At 44.4% G+C, this 24,862-nt stretch overlaps 1 protein-coding gene across 1 annotated transcript in view; it reads right to left on the reverse strand.

Annotated features, from left to right (window-relative positions):
• opn4 (opsin 4) overlaps positions 1–19,960 on the reverse strand; it is a 30,349-nt gene extending 10,389 nt beyond the window's left edge. The window contains exon 1 of the mRNA XM_022748630.1: positions 19,920–19,960. Within this exon, the coding sequence (XP_022604351.1) occupies positions 19,920–19,922 (3 nt within the window). The 5' untranslated portion in view covers positions 19,923–19,960. The remainder of the gene's footprint in view (positions 1–19,919) is intronic.
• Between the last annotated feature and the right edge of the window lie 4,902 nt (positions 19,961–24,862).

The raw sequence follows: 24,862 nt of genomic DNA on the forward strand, positions 1-24,862 counted from the left end.
CGTTTGTTTGGAATAAACAGATGGAAGAGCTGGTGTTTACCAATGAACAGCAGTGCGTTCTTACATGACAAAGCAGAAAAATAATAAACTAATGCTCACATGAAACTTAGATGGCCATCACAAGAAAAGTCCAAAAAAGAAACAAGATTTTGCACTGTCGGCATTCACAGATTTAGAATTGCCCCAGGGATCTCTGGGAAGTGCAAAAAAAATGCCACGGAATCATGGACTACTTCATTACTGAAGATTGTCAAACAATGACAATCAATAACTTTAAAAAAGGGACTTGTGGATTACACTGTAATCAAAAACCTGAATTGAATCAGATCACTATTTACTTTGGGATAGAAACTGACATTGTAGAAATTACATGGTGACTTTGGAGAAGCAAGGAGAAATGAAATAAAGATTAAAGATTAAAGTTTGTCATTTATTTCTTTTAAAATCAACACATTAATGGTGCATAACATAGCCTCAACTGATATTCACTAGTTCAGCTGATCATTTCCAAACTCTCTGACCCTACAGAAGTGGTCACCGCTGTCTCTGGACTGCTCGTCCCAATACCAAATTTTCAGGCCTACAACACATGGTATGAATCCACATTGATCCAGATGGGTCAGCGTCTGTGATCAGACCCTCTTTCCTGACCTGGGTCAGATTGCATGTTCGGAAACACTCGGGCTATTGGTCAGCAGGTTGGGAATATAATTAAAATGTCACAATGTTTGAACATTTTTTACTTCTGACTTCCTCTTAAAAAAAGCTAAAAAAGATAGAGCGTGGGGCAAGTAATGAGAAAAACCCAACATGTCGGGGGAGGAAGTGAAACTGAAAAGTTAACATGTTAATGTTGTAAAATCTGTTGTTTATTGTGGAGATGTTGAGAACTTCTGTCGGGAGTGCGTCTGTGAATGTTGACGGGATTAAACTGTGACAGCAGTCTCCACATGAATGGGATCAACGGCAGGTCAAAAGCAACCATTAGGTTGACCCAGGCTCATAACACACATGTCTTGATAGTCAAAAGAAAGTATTACCTTCCACTGCCTCCCTTCTCTCTGTGCTCTGTTCAACACACACACACACACACACACACACCACACGCACGCACACACACAACACACAGCACTCTCCCCCTTCTCTACTCTCTCCATCTCTGTCTTGTTTGTCTACCTGTTCGATTGCCACCATCCTAGATTTTAAACCTGCACTTGAGCTTTCAACTACCAGTTGTTTGTTGTGCGGCCTGGTTCCTGGCTACTCGCTGCTGTACTCTCCAGGGCATCTACGCTCACAGTCTCTGTTTGTCTGAGCGCTGTCAGCTCAACATGGCCTCCACACACCCTTGCCAACACACCAAACATACACATTGATTTCTTTCATGTGTGTATGGTGTTGTGTTGTGTGTGTCGCTGTTGTGCTGTGTGTGAGTGTGTTTGTCTGTGCTGTCTGTGCTTGGAATCCTTCACCAGGACAGGAAACACAGGCACAAACACTGAATCACAAAGCGCAGGCCCAGTTGTTAGTTTTGTGTACCCTGTTGTGCTAGCAGCGCAGCCTTAAATTGAGTACAAACTCACAACAAACCTGGCTACTAAGGCTGACACGTAGAATTTTCTTGAGAACTGTAATTCCAGCTTTATGCATCATTCCTTAAATCGCAGAAAATGCCCTCAGCTGCTGTAAGTGAAGCAATCATCATCTGTCGGCCACAGGGCAGGTGTGAGTGAGCCGAGGAGTTGAGTGAAGCCAGGACATTTTAACTGGTCATTTCTAAAGGTGGCAGTACCTGTACAGTCACACAGTGGCTCACATATCAGGCCAACAAATATGCCGGTCCTCAGGTTGGCGGCCTGCTGGCTGCTCTCACACATGCAAATGAGCCTCAGCCAATAAATGAGATTTCTTTTTTAGGAGCTCGATAATTAGATTTTTCCCTTCTCTCTAAGGCTGCGAGAACGACAGAGGCAGACAAAGGGAGCGCGGAAGACTTCTTACAGTGTCTTGACTTCTCTGCTTGGTCTGCGTGAGACAACCCCCCCCCACACCACCCTTCCTCCTGCCCCCTCACCTCACCCCCATGCTCCCCACCCCTTCCCCATATATTCTTTCTTTTCTTATATATATAAACTAGTAGGGAAGGATCTTGAGTGGCAGCAAATAAGGAAACTCTGAGATCTATATCTGCGTTTTGATGGTTAGTTCAGAGAATGGTCTCTGCTCTCTTGCTGGATGTGTGAGATGGTATCAATCCACTTTTGTGTGCTTGTGTGTTGCACGTGGTGTGCCGCGTGCCTGTGTGTGTTGCCACTACTGTCATTGTGTCACAATTTCAGGAGACCTTGACAATAGCTCAAGTCTCTAGGGACAGGTCAATTTGCAGGAGAAATTGATTGCTGTGCCAACAAAACTTGCGAGCTACATTGCTTGAAAAGCACAATACTCAAGACCTCATTCATTTTAGGAGTCTAGATGACTTCAAGATCAAAGAGAGCGTTTTTAATTTGACACTAGAAACAAGTGGCATCATTTTATGACAGAGAAATAATACTTAATAATGTTTGGTTAGATTAAATAATAACAGTTGAATTAAACGGTCTTGGCAAATTTGGAGAAAATTGCCATTATTGATGGATATGAACAAAATTGGTTATGCTTCTGATCTTGTTGTTCTGTCCACTCACAATACATACAGGGTAGATTTTTTAATGTTGTGTTTACTCAAATATTGAATGTTTGCAAAAAACAAAAATTGGGGATTTAGTAATCAAAGAGATGCAAAAAATCATGCAACAACCAGATGATCACAGGGTGATTACAATCCTGTGCCGGTTCAGAAAGTCTATCCGTGCGCAATAATGTTCTTATTCAGCAGCTTTACTGCTAAACGTGCAGAAAGGCGCACTGACAAGGCGTTGCAGAAATATGTGGCTGAACCCAGGAGCTCCTAGGCGTGAATTAGCTGTGGCATCTTGAAAAAGGAGTCATGAAAGCTCAAACAGTCAGTCTTTTCCCTGAATAAAGTATAAGGAGAATTTCCCCATGCAGGAGGTTGTATATTGAAATTATTTATTTACTACCCTCTGATACTTTGGCCCTCCAACTTCCTAGGTGACCCTGCATTTTGTGTAGCAGGTATTTTGGAACAGTAAAATATCTGTTGGCCAACCACCACAGTTAAACGTAGTAACCTGGTCGTGGCACGGAGTGTGCACACTTGGAGAGAAATTAAGTGGATATGCGGTTGGGTCACGAGTCTATGGATGTTGGCAATTTGGTGCGGCCATTTACAACAGCATGATAACTGTTATATGTCACGCGACATCCGAATAGACCTGCCACACGATTCGCTTCTCACCAGTACTGGAAACACAACTTGGCGGACTCGCACAACTGTGAGGAATGTGGGAGGGCACCACAAGCAGACGCATATAACACCCACTTCTGCAAGACCAACACGCCTAGGGCACACCTTAACACACTAGCCACTTGGCATGCACACATACAGATTAACGCACGTGCTTGGCTTGTGGCCCATACGTCATGTTAATGAATAGGCGGTGTCCTGATTTCATGTTATATTTGAGGAAGCTCGTTTAATAGGAACGAAGAGACCAAATGGAAAAACACCCTCCATTAGAGATATGTTAATTTAGCTCTGGCTCTCTGCTCTCTGAGAGGGCTGCGAGACACAAGACACAGTGGGATGGAAAAGCCGAGAATAGAAGTGGAGGGACGCCACCGCAGGATAGAGACAGGAGAGAGGAAGAACTGAGCATGTGTCATTCTCGCGAAGTCAGAGGATGGCATTTTGTACCCTTTTTCAGTGAAACGCTACATTTAGTCCAAATGTACAAATCCTGAAATTGACTAGTTTTTCTATATGTCGGCCTCCCATGAAAGTACATCCGATCTCCACAGCTGCCTTATTTGACACCCTTTGAAACCAGTCAATTAAAAATTTGTGTGATGAAAAACTACTGCACATAAAGGATTCTGAGCAAAGTTCAAAATCTTTTCAACTTAATCAACAAAACTATGTGGAAGATGAGTGTTTTGCCCCCAGGAGTTCTGCAGCCGCTGAAGTGGTTCCTTCTCTCGTTCTCTATTTAAGTGTTCTCATATCCAAAGAAGTAAGTTCTGTTCCCTAGAAATGCATGCATACCTTTTGTCCCACTACAAATGAAAGTGCTTAGTTCGGCAGCATTTTCCTCTTATTATGATGTGGAGGGAAAATTGGGGCTCTTGTGTGCACGCCATATGTGTGTTAGTGGTTGAATCGTAGTGTGTGTGTGTTTGTAGTGTTGTCTTGGGGTGGGTAGAATACTGCGTGGTCTTATCCCTTTATGTAAGAGGTTTCTCATGCGGAGAGGTCCGGTCCTCGTGTGAGCCAGCCAGTGGGAATTGAGGTTCTTTAGAGCTTCTGTTTGGCACGCAGGGTGGAATCCAGACAGAGGTAAGCATCGGATGAGTGCATAGGTTGGGTTTGCCTCTCTGTATTCCACTGAAAGGTGTGTCAGCTAAAACTCTGTTAATAAATGTTTTGTGATTTGAAACAATTGAGTGAAAAATTACAAGTAATGAAATATGGTCGAAACGGCCTCTCACCATATCATATCACAATAAGTTTCCATGAATGTGTTGGTGGTTGTGTTGCAGTATCATCATTGCTCGTAGTGTGTGCGTTGTGCGTTGTGTCGTGTGCTGCCTTGTTTGTGTAGTGTTTCTGGAAGAATGTCAGTTCATACAATCTAATATCATATTCAATGCCACTGGACATGACGTTTAGATGGAGAATGTGGAGCAGCGGAATGGATGTGGACGGAGAGCAAGCAAAGGGAGAGGAGGGACGGGAAAGGTGAGGGGGAGTGGCGAAGGAGCGTATGGTGAGGCACACTTTTCTTTACCACTGAAAAAAGCCTCTGTCTTGGTTCATTTTCACTTGTCCTCTCTGAAGTTTTTTTTATTTTTCTTTTTTTCATTTGTCTGGCCCCCTGTTCAGGGAGAGCCGAGGTTACGTCACAATTCCACATGCACGTGTTATCTTAGTGAGATAGATGAGTGTAGTTGCTGTGTGTGTGTGATCTGACTGGCTGTTGATATATAGCTTGTGTGTGGTGTGTGTGTGTGTGTTGTGTCGTTCTATGCCCCAGGGCTACAGCAATTAGGTTTGTATGAGACCCCAATTTACTTCCTCAAGGAGCCTTCCCTCTGTTGGACTCGACTCGGTCTACTTGGTTCCTCAAACCAGCCGACCACAAAAGCAAACAAGACTTTGGCAACACGCGAGTTTTAAACCAGGCAGTAGTGATGTAGCATATATATATCACATAAACTTTATATGCATAATAAGGTATATGTCTGCCAATTCACTCAAATAAATCTGAGCGCACCAAATACTGCAGCTCTTTTATGAGGACTACAACACCTGCCTGGTTGGCTGGCACAAGACCTTACCTATGCTCTCAATTAGATAATAAGACACGAAACTTATCGAGCTCCCCAAAAATGATACTGCATAAGTGTAAAACGAGATATAATAAACTTAAATTTTGTTTGGCACCGAGTCATCACACACACACACACCTGCGAGCATCACCATCACACAAATCCTGAGGCACACACACACACACACATCTCCACCATAATGTTGCCTATAGGGAGACAGAGAACATTGGCTCAGCAAAAAAGGTTTTGAAGTGAGGTTTGCAGTCTACCGTAACTCGCATAAGCAAGCTGAAAGCCAGATCCCGAGCCCCACCTGGCTTCGCATCATCAGTTCCCCCCAGAGTAATGTGGCCCTGGCCACTGCTGAAGATTAGCTAAGTGAGGAGGGAATACTTGCGATCACATTCGCGACAATGGAAGCCCGCTGATGTGTACTCCCCTTCCAGTGGAGGAGTCGCGAATGGCCCTGGGCTGGTCACAAGAGAGACAAAAAACATCCTCGGCCCAGCCTCTACAAAAGACCCAACATGAGTAGGGTCACTCCTTTCGTAGTTTTTCGTCTTTCTAGTCAAAATGCTTTTCTCCTTTCATTCCGTCTGGGAGCCTTCTTCTCTTTGGCCCTCTTGCTTTCTCTCAGGTGGCCCACACACACATCGACGCACCCCCCACCTCCCACCGCCACCACCCCCACCCATCTCCTTTCACCATCCTCGTCAGCTCTCCTTCGTCATTTCTGGCCATTGACGAGCACACAGGCTGTTTAACCTGGTCGCGCATTTGATGAGAAGGATCAAGCCGACGGATAGTGACGGATGAGCTGGCGAGTTAACAAATTTCCCTGAACCAACAAGGTACAGGGAGGTTTCACCACAGCCACCATTAAGAGCCTCTTACACACCGATTTAGACGGCACAGCGCGGACTGCGTTTCACGCAGAGGCTCTAATAGTTACCGCCCAGCCTGCTGGCTCTAGGCTACAGTGGCAAGAAGAGGGTCATGCCGTTGCCTTGTGCATGAATGAGCACAGGATTTCCTCTCTTTTACTACCGCTGCCGCTGAATGTGTTTAACTTTTCCACTGGTCCAATGCAGGATAAGAGGCTTCTGAAATCTTTGCAATAAGCTGTGATATCTATTTTGACACTGGTTTTGACTTTTAAAAATAAAAAAAAAAAAAAGGAAGACCATTAGTGCGCGGCTGAAAGCCCTATTCAAAGACAGAGGAGGCAGTTTTTATGTTACCTCTGTCTGTGTGTTGTGTGGTGTGTGTGTTGTGACAGAAGAGAGACAGACGAGGCAGGCGTCCCTTTCCAGTGAGAGGTAGTAATGCTCAGTGACAAGGATAAACAGCGCTGTGGTTGACTCCTACCTGGGGAGGAGGAGGAGGAGGGGAGGTCTGTGTCAGCCTCTCTCATCTCTCTTCCTTCCTGTTTTCCCCTTGTCATTCTTCTTCAATTATACCCTACTCTCCTTGCGTGTCCCCATAGACCCAGATTATGCCCGCATCGAATTTAGAACTGAGAGCCTGTTTTAATTCTGAGTTGATGAGCTGCCTTTCTTCTCACTCACTTGGCATTCTCCTTCCTCTCTCTCTCTCTCTCTCTCTCTCACCACACACACACACACACACACACCACACACACGCTTGCACACACATTACTGGCTGCACATTTTGAGCCGGCATGGGTTGTTGAAACAACTGTGAGCAGTAGATTTATCTGGCCTTGGTGAGTCTCAAGAGCTGTTCGAGGGTGCACTCGCTGTTGCTTTTTTATAAGAACTGCCACATAGTTTGTGTGTTCTGTCTTGAATTTTATGTCAACTCCCCACATGGACAAAACATCTTGAGAGCATTCTTTTTATTTTTTCTTTTTTTCTTTTTTTTTTTCTATAACATGTGATCGTCTCTCTGGTGGACAAGCATACAATAAATAAGAAGTTCCTGATGAGGTTTTTAAGGCTGCGTGGTTGTTTTTGGGTGTACCTTTTTCTAGTCAGAGACCTCAATTAGAAGCATGGCGAAGCGTGTGTGAAATTCCAAAGTTCACGTCCTAAAATTAGAATTGTGTAGTCATTTAACCAGCCTGTCTTCTAATATATGAAACATTGTGCTGACTCACCGGCGCCTATTTCCCAGCGCTGCCTGCTGGTTTAATATTCAGATAGCCCTCCTTTCCTCTCTTCGCCGGGGTTTCATTGGAAATGGAAAGTGGGGCTTTCCTCCTCGTTTAGAAATGAAAAAGTCATCAAGGCAAAGAGGAGAGCGATGCCGAGCCTCATTGAAATCAAGCTACCATCCCCCCTCTTTCTCTCTCTTTCACTTCCTCTGGAGACTCCATGCCTTTCTCCTCCTTCGTCCTTCTCCACTTTCGGGTGCTCCCTTCGCTCCCTCTTCTTCCTTTGTTACATCAGTTAAACTCCACTCTGTCAACATTCCTCCTCCTAATTACTCCTCCTCTCTTAATACGCACAGGGCTGTCTCTGCGCTTTCCTCTCCTTCTCCACTCCTCCCTCCTCCAGTCCCTCTTCCTATGGCAGGGGTGACCTCTGTCAGCCACCAGCCCCTCAGCAGGAGTGTATGTCTGGCGCGTGTGTGTATGTGGTGTGTGTTTTGTGTGGGGGTGTGTCGTGTGTGTCGTGTGGTGTCGCACTATGGTCGCACTGATTCCTGCATTTGTAAAATATGGATAGTAGAGACATCTTAGGTTTTTAAATGTTACTATTATTAGTTTCCAATTTCCATTTGATAGTCGGCCTCCCTGATAGAGGGATTTTGTGATTGGTTCACTGGCATTTGTGTGTTGTGTGTGTGTTGTGTGTGTGTGTGTGGTGTGTGTGATTGTGATGTGTGGTGTGTGTGTGTGTGTGTGTGTGTGTGTGCTGTGTGTGGGGGTGGAGTGTGTGTGTGCTGTGTGTGTTGAGTGTGTGATGTAGTGTGCGTGTTCTTCACTGTTGTAAGCCATGAACCTCCAAGCTCTAGGCCAACCCCGCCCCCTCCCCAACTTTTTCCCCTTTCTTACCACCAAAACCTGCTGTATGAGCTCTTCAGACACATCTATATTTTTCTCTCAACCATTGTTTCCTTCCTTCCTCCCTCTTCTCCCCCTGCTTTCCTTCCTGCTTACTTTCCGCTTCTTCTTCCACGTGTGGATAGGTATTCCGTCGCCTTCTCCCTCTTTGCGCTCGCACGCCCCTCCGTTCACCCCTCCCTCAACAGCTATCACCTCTTCTCCACTAATCTTAACCACCCAATCTCTCTCTTTTAAATTAACATGGGCAAACATGAAAAAAAATGGGACGACAGCAGGAAAAAAAATTAAATGGCATTAATTAAATGTCCTGACTTACAAATCGCCCGCTTCTTCAGAGCTCCATTCTCCCGTTAGTCTCACAGTCCAATTGCATCAATGGTGAGTATATCATCATTGCGACCGGCCCAGACGAACACCTTAAGAGCCGAATGAAAATAATAATTCGTGTCATTGAGCTCAAGAGTACGCGTCTTTCTAGGTCGTGGCGCCTGCTCAGAATCGCTAATGGCGAGGCTTTTGTTTTAGTGGCGGCAAGCTACATCAGGCTAGGTCCATGAGAGGACATACCGAATAATAGCTAGCGCTGGCAACACTCATCGCCCTATAGAATCACCACTCGCTCTTCTATTCATATATAGACTCAACGGTTACGGCAATTAATATGTCATCGAAACCATATAACTACTCAGACATTCAGCCTGCCACACACACAGAGAGCACACAAAGTCGACCACATCACCACTCTCAAGCCCTATAAACACCAATGTACAATGTGCACGTTCACACTGCCTCATACATGCACACACACGCACAACATGAGTGGAGAGTACGAGCTTATATTACCTCTCATAAATCATCTCTGTCATCACAACTCGAGCACTCGGGTGCGCATTATGAGGGCTCTAGGCGTCGGAGCGTCAAGCCAACTGACACCAGCGGATGGGAGAGCTTATCTGTTCGTCTATAACGTCAGGTATGAAATTCATTGTACGTCACTGTGCGTACGTCTGCAAACACATCGTTGTCCGAGAGGCTCTCTTCTGAGAGATGTTCCTCATGTCTCTTGACTCTGTTCGATATAATACATGAAACGTAAGAGAAGTTGTCTTAACGACTTGTCAGGGCAGGAAGCCAGTGGTGAGTGGCACTGAAAGATGCATATAATGAATCTACAGCGCATTTCCAATTCTCTCGGAATTGCTTTAGACTGATCAAGCTGCGCGCGCTCTAGGGATCATCTGAACTCAGATATATTATATAATATATTATATCTATAATATTATAAATAACATAGACACAAAGAAAAGAGGGCACGTCGGCCCGGGGATTGTAGTTACAGCTTTTTCTTTATCCACTTACCTAATTTTCAGATTTTAATATGTAATTGCCTCGCCGCGGGGGCAAGCTTGTGAACAATGAGCGCCAACAGCAATGGTCACGCACCTCCACCACCCCCCAGCCTTACTCACAAGCCACCCCACCTCCCCAGTCCCCTCTGCGTCGATCTCCTTTACCGACTGGCCACGACACCAGCCTTCCCTCGCTCACCCCATCTCTGACTCTGTCTTTCTTTCTGCTTTTCTCTCTACCCTCACCCACTAGCACGCACGCACACTCTACACGCACTTGCCGCTCACTTCATCTGCATACCCCAACACACCCGTTCTGTCCACTTGTCCATGACCCAGCCTGGCCCTTCTTTTCTGGGGCTCTCTTCTGGCCCTTCTACCGTTTTACATGTTAGGTGAGCTCTCTTTATGCTTTAGGGAAGTCTGCTTTGAGTAAAAGAGCATCCAGGGTCACTCACAGACACGCATAAAGAAAAGGAGACAGAGGAGGATGGAGGGGGGGATGGACCAGCGCAGTGAGGGACAGAGGCCAGGTGGTAAAGAGGGTGTTAGGTATTTATTGACACATCTTGTTTACAAAAGTCAAATACAGTCTTTAACAGATTCTAATTTACCAGCGTGACAAAGCTTGTCCCTCTCCTGCTCCTTCTACCTGCACGGTGAGTTACACCAGAGTCAACTCTCTCTCCATTGCGTCCCTGCACTGCCAGTCTCGCGCGTCCAGTTCCGTGTTCGGCGCGAGATATGACAGTGCCTTGCGACAGATGTGGCAATGACAACACTTGGCACTTAGTGACCACAAACCCACTCTTGGCACACACACACACCAGACAACACACCACACACACACACAACACACACACGACCACACACCACAACACCACATTCGAAACGAGGCAGAACCAGCCACACACACTCAAAAAAGTTTGGAAGCCGACAGACCAAAAAAGAATGAATATATATGATGTAACAATGCGATCTCAACGAGTCACGCTGAAGATGTATTAATCCTAAATATTTCTGTACTGTTTCTTCTCCGAGCGTAATAAACAGCACACAACTTTTAACTGTACATTAAGCGTAGACCGACAGACTCTTCTATTTCGTATATAAAAGAAAGCAGTTTACTGGAGGTTTATTATTGTGAAGGCAGTGAAAGAGGAAAGCAGCGGAGTCCTTCACATCTCCCATCAAAGATGCGTTTACCTCACTCCTCTATCGTCCTTATCCTCCTCATTTTTTTCTCTCTCAACCCCTTTCAATTCAGTTAATGAATATAAGTACCTCTCTGTCGGCAGTTTGTCGTGTGTTTTTTCATATATCGTGCCTGTCATGTTTATGCATGTGCACGTGATTTCCCGCTTTTTGATTCATGTGGTTATTTGTCTTCACTTTTGCAGTGTTTGTAATCAGATTATCATCTCTGCCCATCTCTGTGACCAATGCATTGTCATTAAAAGAGTGCTTGCAAACAACAAATCTGGCAAAGAGGATCACCTACATTTCTCTCCGCCGTCTCTCTCTCTCTCTCTCTGCTTATCTCTTCCTCTTCTCTGTCGGTGCCTCTCTCTACCCTCTCGTGCCTGCTCTCTCTCTCGCGTGCTTACTCTCTCTCTCCCTCTCTCTTCTCTCTCTCTTCTCTCTCTCGTTCTCCTCCTCTATCTTCTCCTCCTCTCTGTTCCTCTCTTCTCTCCTCCTACTTCTCTCGTCTGCCTTCTGCGACTGTAAGCCTTGTACTCTGCCATCGTGCGAGCAATAGAGCGTCTCTGCGTCTTGCGAGCATTAATTCGTTTCTTTGTTGTTTCTCCTTTCTTCTTTAGCCAGGCTTTGGAACTACGAGTGTTTGGAGAACCAAGAAATTACCTCCGAAAGGAGAAAGTCCGATCGTTAATCAATGTTGTCTGTTGCATTGCGCAAGCAGATTCTAAGGATAGAGTTTTATAAATTTTCTGCAGCGTGGAAATTGCTGATATGGTCCCTCTCCTTTATTCTGCTGCCTGTTGGTTACTATCAAATGCTGGAGGATTTTTATAATCGTCCATATTATATATCTCACACAAAAAATAACACAGCCACTGTGTGATATGGAACGAGTTTGTCAATACCTATGAGGTAGAGATGGACTCGGCTGACATTTGGTGTGTGGACTGTCCTCTCTGATCACTAATAGAATGAGCGAGTGTGATAGTGCCATAACTTATAATTACGTGTCATTGCAGATGCATGACAGCAGAGATACACAAGAGCGACAAGAACAAACAAGCCTCTTCTAGACTTTACCTCCGTCGCATACCAGAGCATATGAACGGTTGCTAACAGTGACCTCCCTCCAGATTTCAAGAATTGGGTGTGTTACGTGAGTGTGTTTGACTCAACTATCTTAAAGATCCGGCACAGTAGCGATAAATGAATGGTATGAGACCTCGTACCATGGGTACAAGGTTAGAGAGAGCTCTCTCGCTCTTCTTCTCTGTCGTCAGGTCACTGCTAAGAAAAAAGTGGCAACATCAGGACAAACAGGATCAACAGACAGTCACACCCAAAGTCGTCACACATATTTGTTGACAATTTCCTACACAAGGCTAGGTATTGTGGTAGAAAAAAAAAAAAAAAAACCACAATTTCTGTAACAACAGGCAGAGATAAAGGACAGATATTGCAACTTCCCCCGCACATAAATATAAAATCTTATTCTTGCGTGTCCCCATAAGATCATCGCCAATAGTAAAACAGAAATGATATAGGGACTATGCTCTCTCACCGAATCTTGTACTATTCACACACAGTCAATGCTCTTGGCATATTAGAAGGATTATATATGAGGAGGATAAAAACTCTAGACAAAAGATGGTCTGTCTACCCTATCCCACTGAAGCACTCTCCCCCTATCTCACTCCACCCGATACGCTACACCCACTCCCCTGCACACAAAGACACCCGACGACAGAGAGACAAAGATCTCCCTCTGAGTTAAAGAAAAATTGGGAAGAAAGACGAGTATAGTATGATGAGGCCACTCGCATTTGCCGGGTAAGAGAGGGAGAGAGAGAGAGAGAGAGATGGAGAGGGGGAGAGGAGAGAGAGAGAGCGAGATGAGAGAAAGAGAGAGAGGAGAGAGAGACGAAGAAAGACGGAGAGACGACTGAGGAGAGAGAGGACGGCGAGAGGAATGTGATGATCTTCTTGCAGATTTGTTGTCGAAGCTATATTCCCCTATATTGTGACTATGCAGCTATATTTTCACTATCTCGAGGCAAGAAACGAGCGCCTAATTCCTGGTGATACAGCCAACACTGCATCAAGAGATGAAGACGACAAAACTAACTCACTTTTGCTAAAGTAGTGCTCTGTACGGACACCAAGCACTTGCAAATTCGCCATATATGTGCGGCTGGCCACTGAGAATCTAGTGAATTGGACAGCACTGAGAGGCACTCCGCGACAAAATCGCTCGACCGTGAACTCAAAGGACAAAACTGAAACAAACTAGACAGAAGAAAATCCCAGGTCACCATTGAGGCAGTTTCTACCCTCACTCTCATTGACAAACTGCAACTCTATATAAGGAATTGAAGTACCAGCAGCGAAAATATAAACTACTGAGGGGCTCGATAAGGAGAGGGATCTAGAGGACACTATATATCGCAAAAAATAATTTAGGGAGAGGAGGATGGCTTAGCTTTCAATGCTCTTTCTCTTACGATGTACTTTAGTGCAATACAGTCAAGCAACACCATAGCGTAGCGCGCCATTACTCACTCTATCTCCATCATAAATTCCTGCATTAGAATGAACACAAGCTACCATTCGAGCATGTATATTTAACTGATAGATTTCTGATAGCAACACCGGACAATTTAGTCATTCATCACCAGAAACAGGTGTTAATCCAACACTCTACTGATAACTTGATGGCTCACATTTGAACCTCATACAGTATCAAATCTCATCGATCGCTTCATCAAGCTGTGAGTGTGTTGTGGATGCATGTCTGTGTTTGTGTGTTTGTGTCGTGGTGTGTGTTGTTTGTTTGTGGGAAGAGAGGGATGATACAGTGCTGCATTCTCGTAGAATTTGACTGGTGGAAATAGTCTGTGCTGTTTTTTTGTGTGTTGATTCGTCAGTTGTGTGTTGAGTTGGTGCAGTGCCAAGCCGCTGTGAGCAAAGGTTACACACAGGAATTTCATGTGGTTTATCAAGACCTGTTAATTTTATTTTGTCAGGACCATATCGGGTGAAAGAAAAGGCTTCTCTGTATGATGTGCTCGCACAGAAGTAGACACAAGTGAGTAGTGAACAAGCATAACTAAAAACATTACTGACCACTGGCTCATGAGTCTATCTACTCTACGCGACCTAGGCCAAGAGGAGGATTTCTTGCTGTCGCTACCGTGGGGATGTGCTGAAGTGCAGGAGCACGGTACTCATAGCATGATTCTCGCTCGCGTGATACTACTCCAGTTCTATGTGCCTTCTCTAATACTCATTAATTTGTATAGTCATTACCGGCACTCTTTAGTATAATAAAATGATAGCAAGTAATGTAGGGGCTCTCATAGTGATATTGAAGGATATAGAGCTCACAGAACTGTAACGTATATGAGTGCGGTAGTGAGTATGCTGTGTACAAACAGACATGTACACCTCATTATAATAAGCTAAACTCTTTACATGTACAATGAGTCGGAATATCTCTGGCTGAGCTTTGTAAGATTACTCATAAGAGGTGAATGTTGCAGCCATAGGAGTGACATCCACAACCACTGCTCTCCTCTCACCCGCCTAGTCCATATCCAGTGCATCTCTGCCTGCTCCCTTCCTCCTCCGCGGCGCATCCCCTCTACACATACTATATCTTACTGTCTTCGTCTCTTTGCGGTCTCGTTCCTTATAATATAGCTTGTCTTATGTATGCGTGCATACTGTTGGCTGAGGAAGGCCGCTCGACTATGTGAAGGATCTTATCCTTTTCACTCATAAGTTTTTCATCAAAGAGAGCTTCTTCGCCCTTAAATCCCATGAAATCACTATATCGGTCTATCTCACCTATGCTAGCACATCACGTGTCCCTCAGTTCTGTTGTCTCTATTTATATTAGTCTAGTATCCGAGGCCTCCGATGACTCTCCACTCCTCAAGATAGTATTGAGCCGAGAGCGCGTATGGCGTGGCGATAAGCTACATTCGCGGAACAGAGTGGAAAAGACGGGGGTTGGTTGGGGTATGCAGGGACATTGAATCTCTTATGGAGCGGAGTGCGTGTGAGAGTGTTGCGTTGCGTGCTAGGGTGAGGGAGAGAGAAAAAGCAGAAAGAAAAGAACAGATCAGAGTGGGGGTCGCCAAACCCCATTCATCAATGCAGTCAGGTGAGGCGAGGGGAAGGGTGGTGTTGTATGGGCGAGTCACGGTAAAGGAACACGCAGAGGGGACTGGGGAGGTGGGGTGGGCATTGTGGAGTTAAGGGTGGGGTGGTTTGAGGGTGCCGCTTGGCGTCATGCCAGCTTTGCCCCCCGCCGCCAGGCCTGTCATCTAAGCTGCCACAATGAAAAGCTGTACATTAATTGCTTCTTTGTGCATCCATTCTTCCTCCTGACAACTCATACATTTCTATTTTATACACACGCATTTGACATTTTCAAGTCACAGGCGTAATAATTACTGGAGTTATAGCACCTTTCTGTGTGTTGGCTGACGCTCCGAGCCCAGAGCCAAATGCACATGCATGTGTGCAAGTGTTGATTTACTGCTACTCTATTGTTTCCACATGGTGCTGGTGTGCCCATCGTCACGCGTGTGTGTGAAGGTGGCACATGTACATTGGACGTCTCTCTAAGGGCTGAGAGTGGTGTGTGTTTCTGTATATTTGTGCTCTTATATACCTGTGATGCAGGCTGAATACCTGAGTAGTTTAGAGGTTTGACGGCCATTAATTTTGCCCCTATAATCTAATATCACAAAGCGTGGGTGATTTATGGGGCATTGCGTTGCCACCTCCATACGACACCTGCCAGCCTAGAGCGCCGCCACAAAACAAAAGCCTCGCCAATTCACGCGATTGAACGGGCCAGACAAAAGCGCCTCACAAGCCAGAATTATATTTTCCATTCGGGCTTTGTCTCTCCGGTGCAATGATTTCCTCCCCTTTCATTGGACTGTGATAGCGGAGAGTCTGGAAAAGCCGGCGATTTGAAGTCAGCCATTTATTAAATGCATTTAATTTTTTTTTTCCTTGCTGTCGTCCCATTTTTTCATGTTGCATGTTAATTTTAAAAAGAGAGAGATGGGTGGTAGATTAGTGGAGATTTAGAGTGGGAGGTGAAGCTGTTGGAGTAGGGCGTGAACGGAGGGGCTGCAGAAAGAGGAGAAGGACGGATACCACCACACAGGAAAAAGAAAGAAGGAGGAAGGAAAGCAGCGAGGCCAGAAGGGAGGAAGCGGATAACATGATGGTTGGGTAGACTATAAGTGTGCTGTCTTGCAGTGCGAGTACAGCGCACTACCTATCATGTGATGCACAGCGCACATCTCTGAACCACACTTTTGCTGAGTTTGATGCTCCTTAGCGTGCACGGCATCAGCGCACGAACTCCGGGAATCGCCTCGCCTCTTCCAGCTGATGCCGTCCCCTAATCGCAGGCGTTCTGTCTAAGAGAAAAGTGTGGCCTAGAAGCCTGGACTCGCATTGGCTTCTCTTAACACCTACACGATGAAGGACTAAACGCATGAAACACACACGAGATCAACACAGCACCACACCACGGCACATCATCTACGAGCCGCGCCCCGGAAAAAGAACAAAAACAACACACAACACAACAAAAACAACACACAACAACAACAACAACACAACAACGCACAACACAACACAACACACAACAACAAAAACATACAACACACAACACAACAAAAATGCACAACACAACAACACAACAAAAATACACATACAGTACAACAACACGACACACACAACAAAAACACACAACACAACAACGCACAACACAACACAACACAACATACAACAACCACACAACACAACACAACAACGCACAACACAACAACACACAACACAACGCACAACACAATGCACAACACAACAAAAAATACACATACAGTACAACAACACAACACACAACAACAAAAACACACAACAACACACAACACAACGCACAACACAACAACACAACAAAAATACACATACAGTACAACAAAAACAACACACAACACAACAACACACATCAACAACAACAACACAACACCAGCACAAAATTCAACAACACACAACAACACACAGCAAAAAAAACCACAACACACAACAACACAACAGAACACAACAACAACACGACAACAACAACACACAACATGATACAACACAACATGATACACTGACACAGCCATCAGCATATGGCTAACAACCATTAGCATGTGGCTAACATCCATTAGCATATGGACGCACCAGAAAAGTACTAGTTCATCACATCAGTTGCTTTGCTAATTTGTTTTGTCATTAATTACATGTAACATCCACTTCAGTAGAATCGGAGGGCTCCATGGTAACGGTCTGAAGCACAGGTGTATTGAGGGGCATGTCCAAATCCAACATTTCCTATTTTAACAGCAGAAACAGTCTCTGCTCCAGACAAGATTCAACAGGGTCGTACTCAGTCTCATTAATCATGACAGTGTTTTGAGTGTAACATGTAGTAAACCTAACAACCTATCTAACGCCTGTCTTACACCCAGCACAAAGCTAGATCCACCTAGTGGCCATTAGAGGAAGTGCAGCTGGAAGCTGCTGCCTGATGACTGTCTCCTGTGGGATGAGGTGGTTTCAGCTTGTACTTCCATGAATGAGATTTGATCTGTGTGATTAGAGACTGAAGGAGGATGAACTGAGAGCAGCTGCACGCTTCACGACATGTTTCTGCTGATGTGAGACTCTGACTAAAACTCGTCATTAAAATCTTTTCCATCTCGTTAGTGCTCAGTGTTTCTGTTGGTTTTAGCTGAAGGTCACAGAACCGTCATCAGATGAAGGGAGGCATGTGGAGACCAGGGAGGCCGTCACAGAGGATTCACAGCTTCAGTCTGATCCTCCCTGACGGATCCAGGTTCACCATGGTCCTGCTCTGTCCTCTGTCCTTAGTGACTCAGTCTCAGAGACGATCAGTTCAGGGTTATCTCCAATAACTCCGGAAATTAATTTTCTACTTGACCCTGTCAGACTTTAAAGATGAAGCCTCCTCTCTGACAGCCGGTGAATCTCTGTGATGTTTCCTGTGGTGGTTTTCATTCAAACTCTACAGACTTCATTTCCAGCAGCTACTTTCTATGAATATGGTTTAATAAATATATGATAAACATCATTATTAACATATAGCTGACGAAACAGGAAATGTGTCTGAGGTCAGATCTGTGTCACTGTAATGAATCCTTATGAGGAGCGTCTGGTTGTGTCATGTGTTTATGTTTACATCAGTATATTATTAATAATATTGTTGATTTCACTGAAGGGGTTACCGTGTAGCCTCAGACACGTCATGTGACCTCAGGTCAACTTGTCTTATGTCTGTTGTTTTAAAAATGAAGCTCACTATGTTTGATGTGAAACACGTTTTTCCCACTCGTGCCACAGTGAATGCAGCATCAGAGCAGATATAAATGGATCAGTGTAGAACATGAACCCATCACTGTTAATGATGTAACACTACCAGCTGACACACATCACTGTAATCACACTGTGGATATGATCATGTATGTTAAATTATACATGTATGTTAAACTACACATGTATGTTGACAGTGACAAGATCAGGACTTTGAGTCCAGCACGCTCATGAACCTGATATCTCTAACGCCGTGACAGAACTTCTTTAGATTTGGCACAAACACTTGGACTGAAGGACGAACTGATTGGAGTTTGATGGTCAAAGGTCAAGCCATAATTCAAGACTTCACACACGTTTAATATTTTATATGACTCTGGATAAACAGGGATGTAACCTGGGACTATCTGAGTGGCGGAGGGATACAACCACTTGCACCTGACGCTCTTTGTCTCCACCTGGTGGTTAAAAATGTTCTAGCTGGGGCGCCGAGTGGCGCAGTGGTCTAAGCAGGCGCCCCATGTGTAGAGGCTACAGTCCTCGCTGCAGTCGGCCCCGGTTCGAGTCCCGCAGCGGACGGCCCTTTAGTGCATGTCATTCCCCCTCTCTCTGCCTCGCCATTTCCTGTCTCTCTCTACTGTGCTGTCATAAAGGCATAAAAAGCCCAAAAAAATATACTTAAAAAAAATGTTCTAGCTTTTAATTTGAAGGTTCAAACTGATCATGTGACCTCTGCTCTCAGTTTCAGTTTCTCAGGTGATCCATCGCTGTGACTCTCACACATTCAGACTGTCAGAAAGTTTAGAGCTGAAATCTTTTTGTTGTTGGTTTACTTCCAGCTTCACCTTCACCTTCAGCTTCATCATCAGCTTCACCTTCAGCTTCAGCCTCACCTTCACCTTCAGCTTCAGCGTCACCTTCACCTTCAGCTTCATCATCAGCTTCACCTTCAGCTTCAGCGTCACCTTCACCTTCATCGTCGCCTTCAGCTTCATCATCAGCTTCACCTTCAGCTTCATCATCAGCTTCACTTTCAGCTTCAGCTTCACCTTCAGCTTCATCATCAGCTTCACCTTCAGCTTCATCGTCGCCTTCAGCTTCATCATCACCTTCACCTTCAGCTTCATCATCAGCTTCACCTTCAGCTTCAGCGTCACCTTCACCTTCAGCTTCATCATCGCCTTCAGCTTCATCATCAGCTTCACCTTAAGCTTCAGCTTCATCGTCACCTCAGCTTCATCTTCACCTTCAGCTTCACCTTCACCTTCGCCTTCAGCTTCGCTTTCAGCTTCAGCAGCGTCATCAACCACCACATTCACATGTTCAATCAATACAACGTTCACAGCTGCATGAACAGACACTGAACACAGACGTCAATATGTGTTTGTCCAACAACACGCAGCAGCTGCCGAGGACACAATCAATACAATAGCAGACACACACCATGATGATGATGATGAAGAGAAGCTCCATTATCATCCTCCTACCATCAGCTGAACGTCCTCAGGTCTATGTTCACATTCGCCACCGCAGCAGGAAATAACGTCGACCTTTCAGCTGTGACCCGTGACGTCAGCGCCGCCGAGGTGTCAGAGAGATAAGAGAGAAACACTCCCCCACGAGTCCTGGCTCCATTTATCTGTGTGTTTGTGTGTGTGTGTGTGTGTGTGTGTGTTCATGTGTGTATGTGTATGTGTGTGTGTGTGTGTTCAAGTGTGTATGTGTATGTGTGTGTGTGTTTGTGTGTGTTTGTGTGTGTTCAAACCAGGCCGATGTGGCTTCAGACACAGTTTAATCTTTTTGTCTTGTGCAGCTGAGTGTGAAGTCAAGTGTGTGTGTTTACAGCGTGTGTGATTTGACAAACACACAAACACAAACACACAAACACAAACACACAAACAGCCGTGTTGACAGTTTGTCTAATGAACCAAACGAAGCCTCCGAGGAGAAAAGTTGCATTCAAGCATTTCATGCTGATGCATCCAAGAGACGCGCTGTGCTGTCAGTTCCCCCCACCCTCTTTACTGTCGGCGCCCCCCCTTGATCCTGTCAGTTCCTGTCTGTGGCTGCATCCACACGACTACATTTTCATTTTAAAACGCATTTCTTTTCTTACATTTCCTCCTCCGTCCTCATGACTCGAGTTTTCAGCCTCTAAAACAGAGACTCAGAAACTTTGCTGGACCCGTTTTATTTTGAAAACTCTGTCATTGACTTTTATTTTGAAAACTCTGCGGTTGTGTTGTAGTCTGGTCAGAAAGTGAGACCTTTGTAAACGATGAGGTCACACCCACGGCCTCTCCTGATTGGCTCTCATCAGCCTGGACTACCAGTGGTGAATACAACATGATGATGAATGACAGAGTTACTGACCTTGTTGTCTTTGCTGTTGTTCACTTACATTCTGTTTTAATGCTACAGCTGTCTCTGCTGCTCCTCCTTCAGAGGAGACAATCTACTTCCTGTTTACACCGGCTCACACATGCTCAGTGTAGGTGACTGCTCAGGTATGTGTGTGTTTTCAGGTGTGTTAATCTGGACGGAGATTGATTTAGTTTGAAAACGGCGTTTTAAAATGAAAACGTAGCAGTGTGGACGCAGCCTGTCTCTGTCTCAGCTCAATACATTTTAAATGCAGGTTTAGTTCAGTTTAAGTTCATAGTCTGAAATCAGGAGGGTCACGAAAAGGCTGTTAATATTTATCTGCCAGGTCCTTCAGGAGCAGAACTACAGGTCCTGAAACATTTCAACCAAACCTTCAGTTTCTTCTCTGTGTTGGTGAGTTCCCTCTTTCTTGTTCCAAAGTGATGAAGTTCCAGCGGATCAATAGCAGCCTGCAGCCCATATGTTCATATGTTCCACCTAATCAAATCTATAATGAATTCATAATGAACAGCTGGTCAGAGCAATAAACCTCATGTATTTAATATTTATTGTTTCGTGTCAGTAGCAGATAAAAATGTGAAATCTGACTGTTTCCTAATTAATGGTTGATTCTTCAATTCGTCATTAATTAAATTATCACAGAATCTTTTCTTATTAACGACATGAACTGTCATTATTTCATTAGGTAACACTTTGCCGCCACATCTACAGTGAGGAGGAAGCGGCTCCACGAACAGACGGTTTTCTGCTCCGTTCAGTGTCTGTGTCTTTAAACACAACATCATGTTCTGCCTTTTTATTTACAATTAACATTTCGATATTAAATTGGTCGTGTTTTCAAGAAAGTCCGATGATGAACGGAAAACAAAAGTGAGTCGTTTCCAGACCGCGGGAATAAAAAGTTACTCACCGTTGTGGCCGCCGAGGCGGGAAACTGGAGCTCCACTAGCCGGTGAGCATCCACCGCCGAGCCGTTGCCGCTCCACGCGGGCGCCGCTGACAGCTCCAGGGTTTCAGAGCAGTTCCGCCCGTGGTCGCTGCACGAGATGACGCTCTGCCGAGCGGTCCGCAGCAGCGCGCTGTTCCCGCCGTTCATCCTCCCCCACCTCCTCGCCCTCCCTCACGGGCTGTCTGCACAAAGAGAGAGAGGGAGAGGGAGAGAGGGAGGGAGAGAGGGAGAGCTGATTGACGGTTGATTGACGGTGAGGAGGTGAAGTGTGCAGCATGTGGATTAAAGCTGCAGCAGCTGAAACAGTTAAAACACTGAATCATAAACTGAAGTCCTTCAGGCTCCAGTTTCAGTACGGAGGCCGAAAGGTGTCTCTTCTCATCCATGATAAGGATGAACATTCGGCATTGAACTGAAAGCTGAATTTTTCTTTTTTCCTTGACAAGTAGAAATCACTTGTTGATTCACCATTAACTTCCTGTTGCTAACTGTCTGTTTTGACTCTCCAGTTTTTTCCATGTAATCTTTCAGCGCACAAACTGAGATAGCAACAAGTAAACCATGTGGTTACTACAACACGAATTCTAATTATAAATACAAACATTCATATATACATTTTTTTAATATAATTATATGTTTCACCTTCGTGGCCCACCAGTGGCCCCCGGACCGCAGGTTGGGAACCACTGCTGTAACTTCCACAGTCCTATTGGAAATATGTTTTTCTAAAATTAAATATATTCATTCATTTATTCATATAATTCTTCAAATTCACGAACTGTTTATTCCTCCACAAGGCGACAGTGTTTTCAGGTTGTCCGTCTCATTCTCGTGGACACGATATCTCAGTAAGAAATTCTTCAAATTTGGTACAAACATTTACCAAGACTCAAGGATGAACCGATTAGACTTTGGTGGTCAAAGGTCAAAGGTCAAGGTTACAGTGACATCACAAAACACTATTTAGCCATTACTCAAGACTTCACAGCAATTAGGACAAAATTTCACACAAATGGTTGATATTTGATAAGACTGGATAAACAGGGTTTAACCTGGAACTAGTCTGAGTGGTGGAGGGATACGACCAAGAAGGGGTGATTCTAGTTTTCACAAACAAACAATTAAAAAAACTATTTCTTATACCGAACCAAAAGGAATGACATTTATCAAATATTAATATTACAAAATCATTTAATCATGACATTTACAAAGATAACTGTCACTACAATAATGACATGTACTTTCTTATGAAAACTATCAGCTGGATACACTGAGACAGAGGCTGAAAAATCTAGAATATATTTGTAGTTGTGCAGAAATGACATAAATGTGCATGTGAGCTAAAATGCAGGAATTTATCTGGATGGTGTTTGGTTGTAACAACATATAAACATCTTTCTGTTGCACTGTTCCATTTAATAACTTCTCACACTGTCAGAGTTTAGCAGCTATTAGTTTTTCTGTACAACACCCGTCACATGAGGCAGTGGTACAGAGGCAAACCACAGCTGGTTTTCAATGTATGATCAAAGATTCTCTCTGTAAAACCAGATGTTCTGCATCTGGTTGTAAAACAACTGTCAGTGTGAGACTACAGCAGCTGAACACTGACGATACAGTCAGATAAACCAGAGTCTGGAGTGACGATGAAGCTGACGTTTGTCACCTGACTCTCATCAGGACAGATGTTCGACAGCTGACATTTGGGAACTAATTCCACCTGATAACATGTCTACTAGGAAAAAGGTCTGAAGGGACTGAAATCATCAGACCTGCTGGACGTAATTACACCATGAAGTTCACAGATGTAGTTCTCAGCCCGGACAGGTCTCTAGTCTGTCACATAGACACTAACGAGCATTAACACCTAGAGTCACTAATTAACCAACCTGATGTTGAACAGCTTCATCTACAACACAACAGATCCACAGGAAACCAACAGGAAGGAGAGAGTCCAGTGTGGGACTGAGGGTCATTTTAGTGTCTCATAAAAACATGTCCTCCATAGACGTTATTGTTACTGAGCAGCAGTGGTTCCTGCTTCACAGTGATGACAGGAGTTTTTTAACATTAGTAATGTTTTTAAAGATCTTTTCATTTTAACACATAATCTATATTTTAAATCTTTTCATCAAAGTTGTTTTGTGAATGAACCTCTGCTGTTGTCTGTGTCTGAGACTCAGGGCTCTTTAAGGTCTGAAGCTTTAATAAAGGTGAGAAAATCAAACGTCACCTGTTACACGTTACATGGTACTGTAAACTGGTAAAACACTAAAGGACATTACTGAACCACTTATCCATTAGTCTGAATTGGTTAGACACAGTTGTTGAATGTAATTAAACACATTTAATTTTATTTTTCTTTATATTTCTACTCTGCTACTTTAAATATTTTATTTATAACATTTTATTTAAATGTGATAATTTACATTTACTTTTTACTGACAGCTTCAGTTACTGCAGTTACTTTATTTTTTAGTTCAAATCATAAATCACCTGATAAATGATTTTTACATCATTAATTCTCTTACTTTTGGTTCATGTTGATGCTGATATTCTTCATTTCAGACTTTAAACTCAACACTTAAATTATCTCTACCCTGATGTTTGACTGAGGTCAAAGGTCAGAGGTCATCTCTTCTTCTTCTTCTCTGAAACACAAAGACTCAACATGAACCGATAAAACCTCATAAATCATGAGACACTGAAGGACTTTCTCTGTACCTGAGACTCGAGAGGAGGAGAGTGAAAATCCAGGAGCAGGACTGGGACCAGGACTGGGACCAGGAGCAGGACTGGGACCAGGACCAGGACTGGGACCAGGACCAGGACCAAGACTGGGACCAGGACCAGGAGCAGGACCAGGAGCAGGACTGGGACCAGGACCAGGACCAGGACCAGGAGCAGGACCAGGAGCAGGAGCAGGAGCAGGAGCAGAGACACAGTCAGGACTGAACAGATGGATGAATCAGATCCTTGTTTTTATCTGAAGAAGAAGAAAGTGTCTCAGCGTCCAGACTGATGATCCAGGTCTGCTTCAAAACCTGAACCTGGAGGCTCCAAGTTCAGACTGGAACAAAGAAAACCAATGTGAAG

This window comes from Seriola dumerili, unplaced genomic scaffold (assembly GCF_002260705.1).
Source record: "Seriola dumerili isolate Sdu_G_001 unplaced genomic scaffold, Sdu_1.0 BDQW01000127.1, whole genome shotgun sequence".
Lineage (NCBI taxonomy): Eukaryota > Metazoa > Chordata > Actinopteri > Carangiformes > Carangidae > Seriola > Seriola dumerili.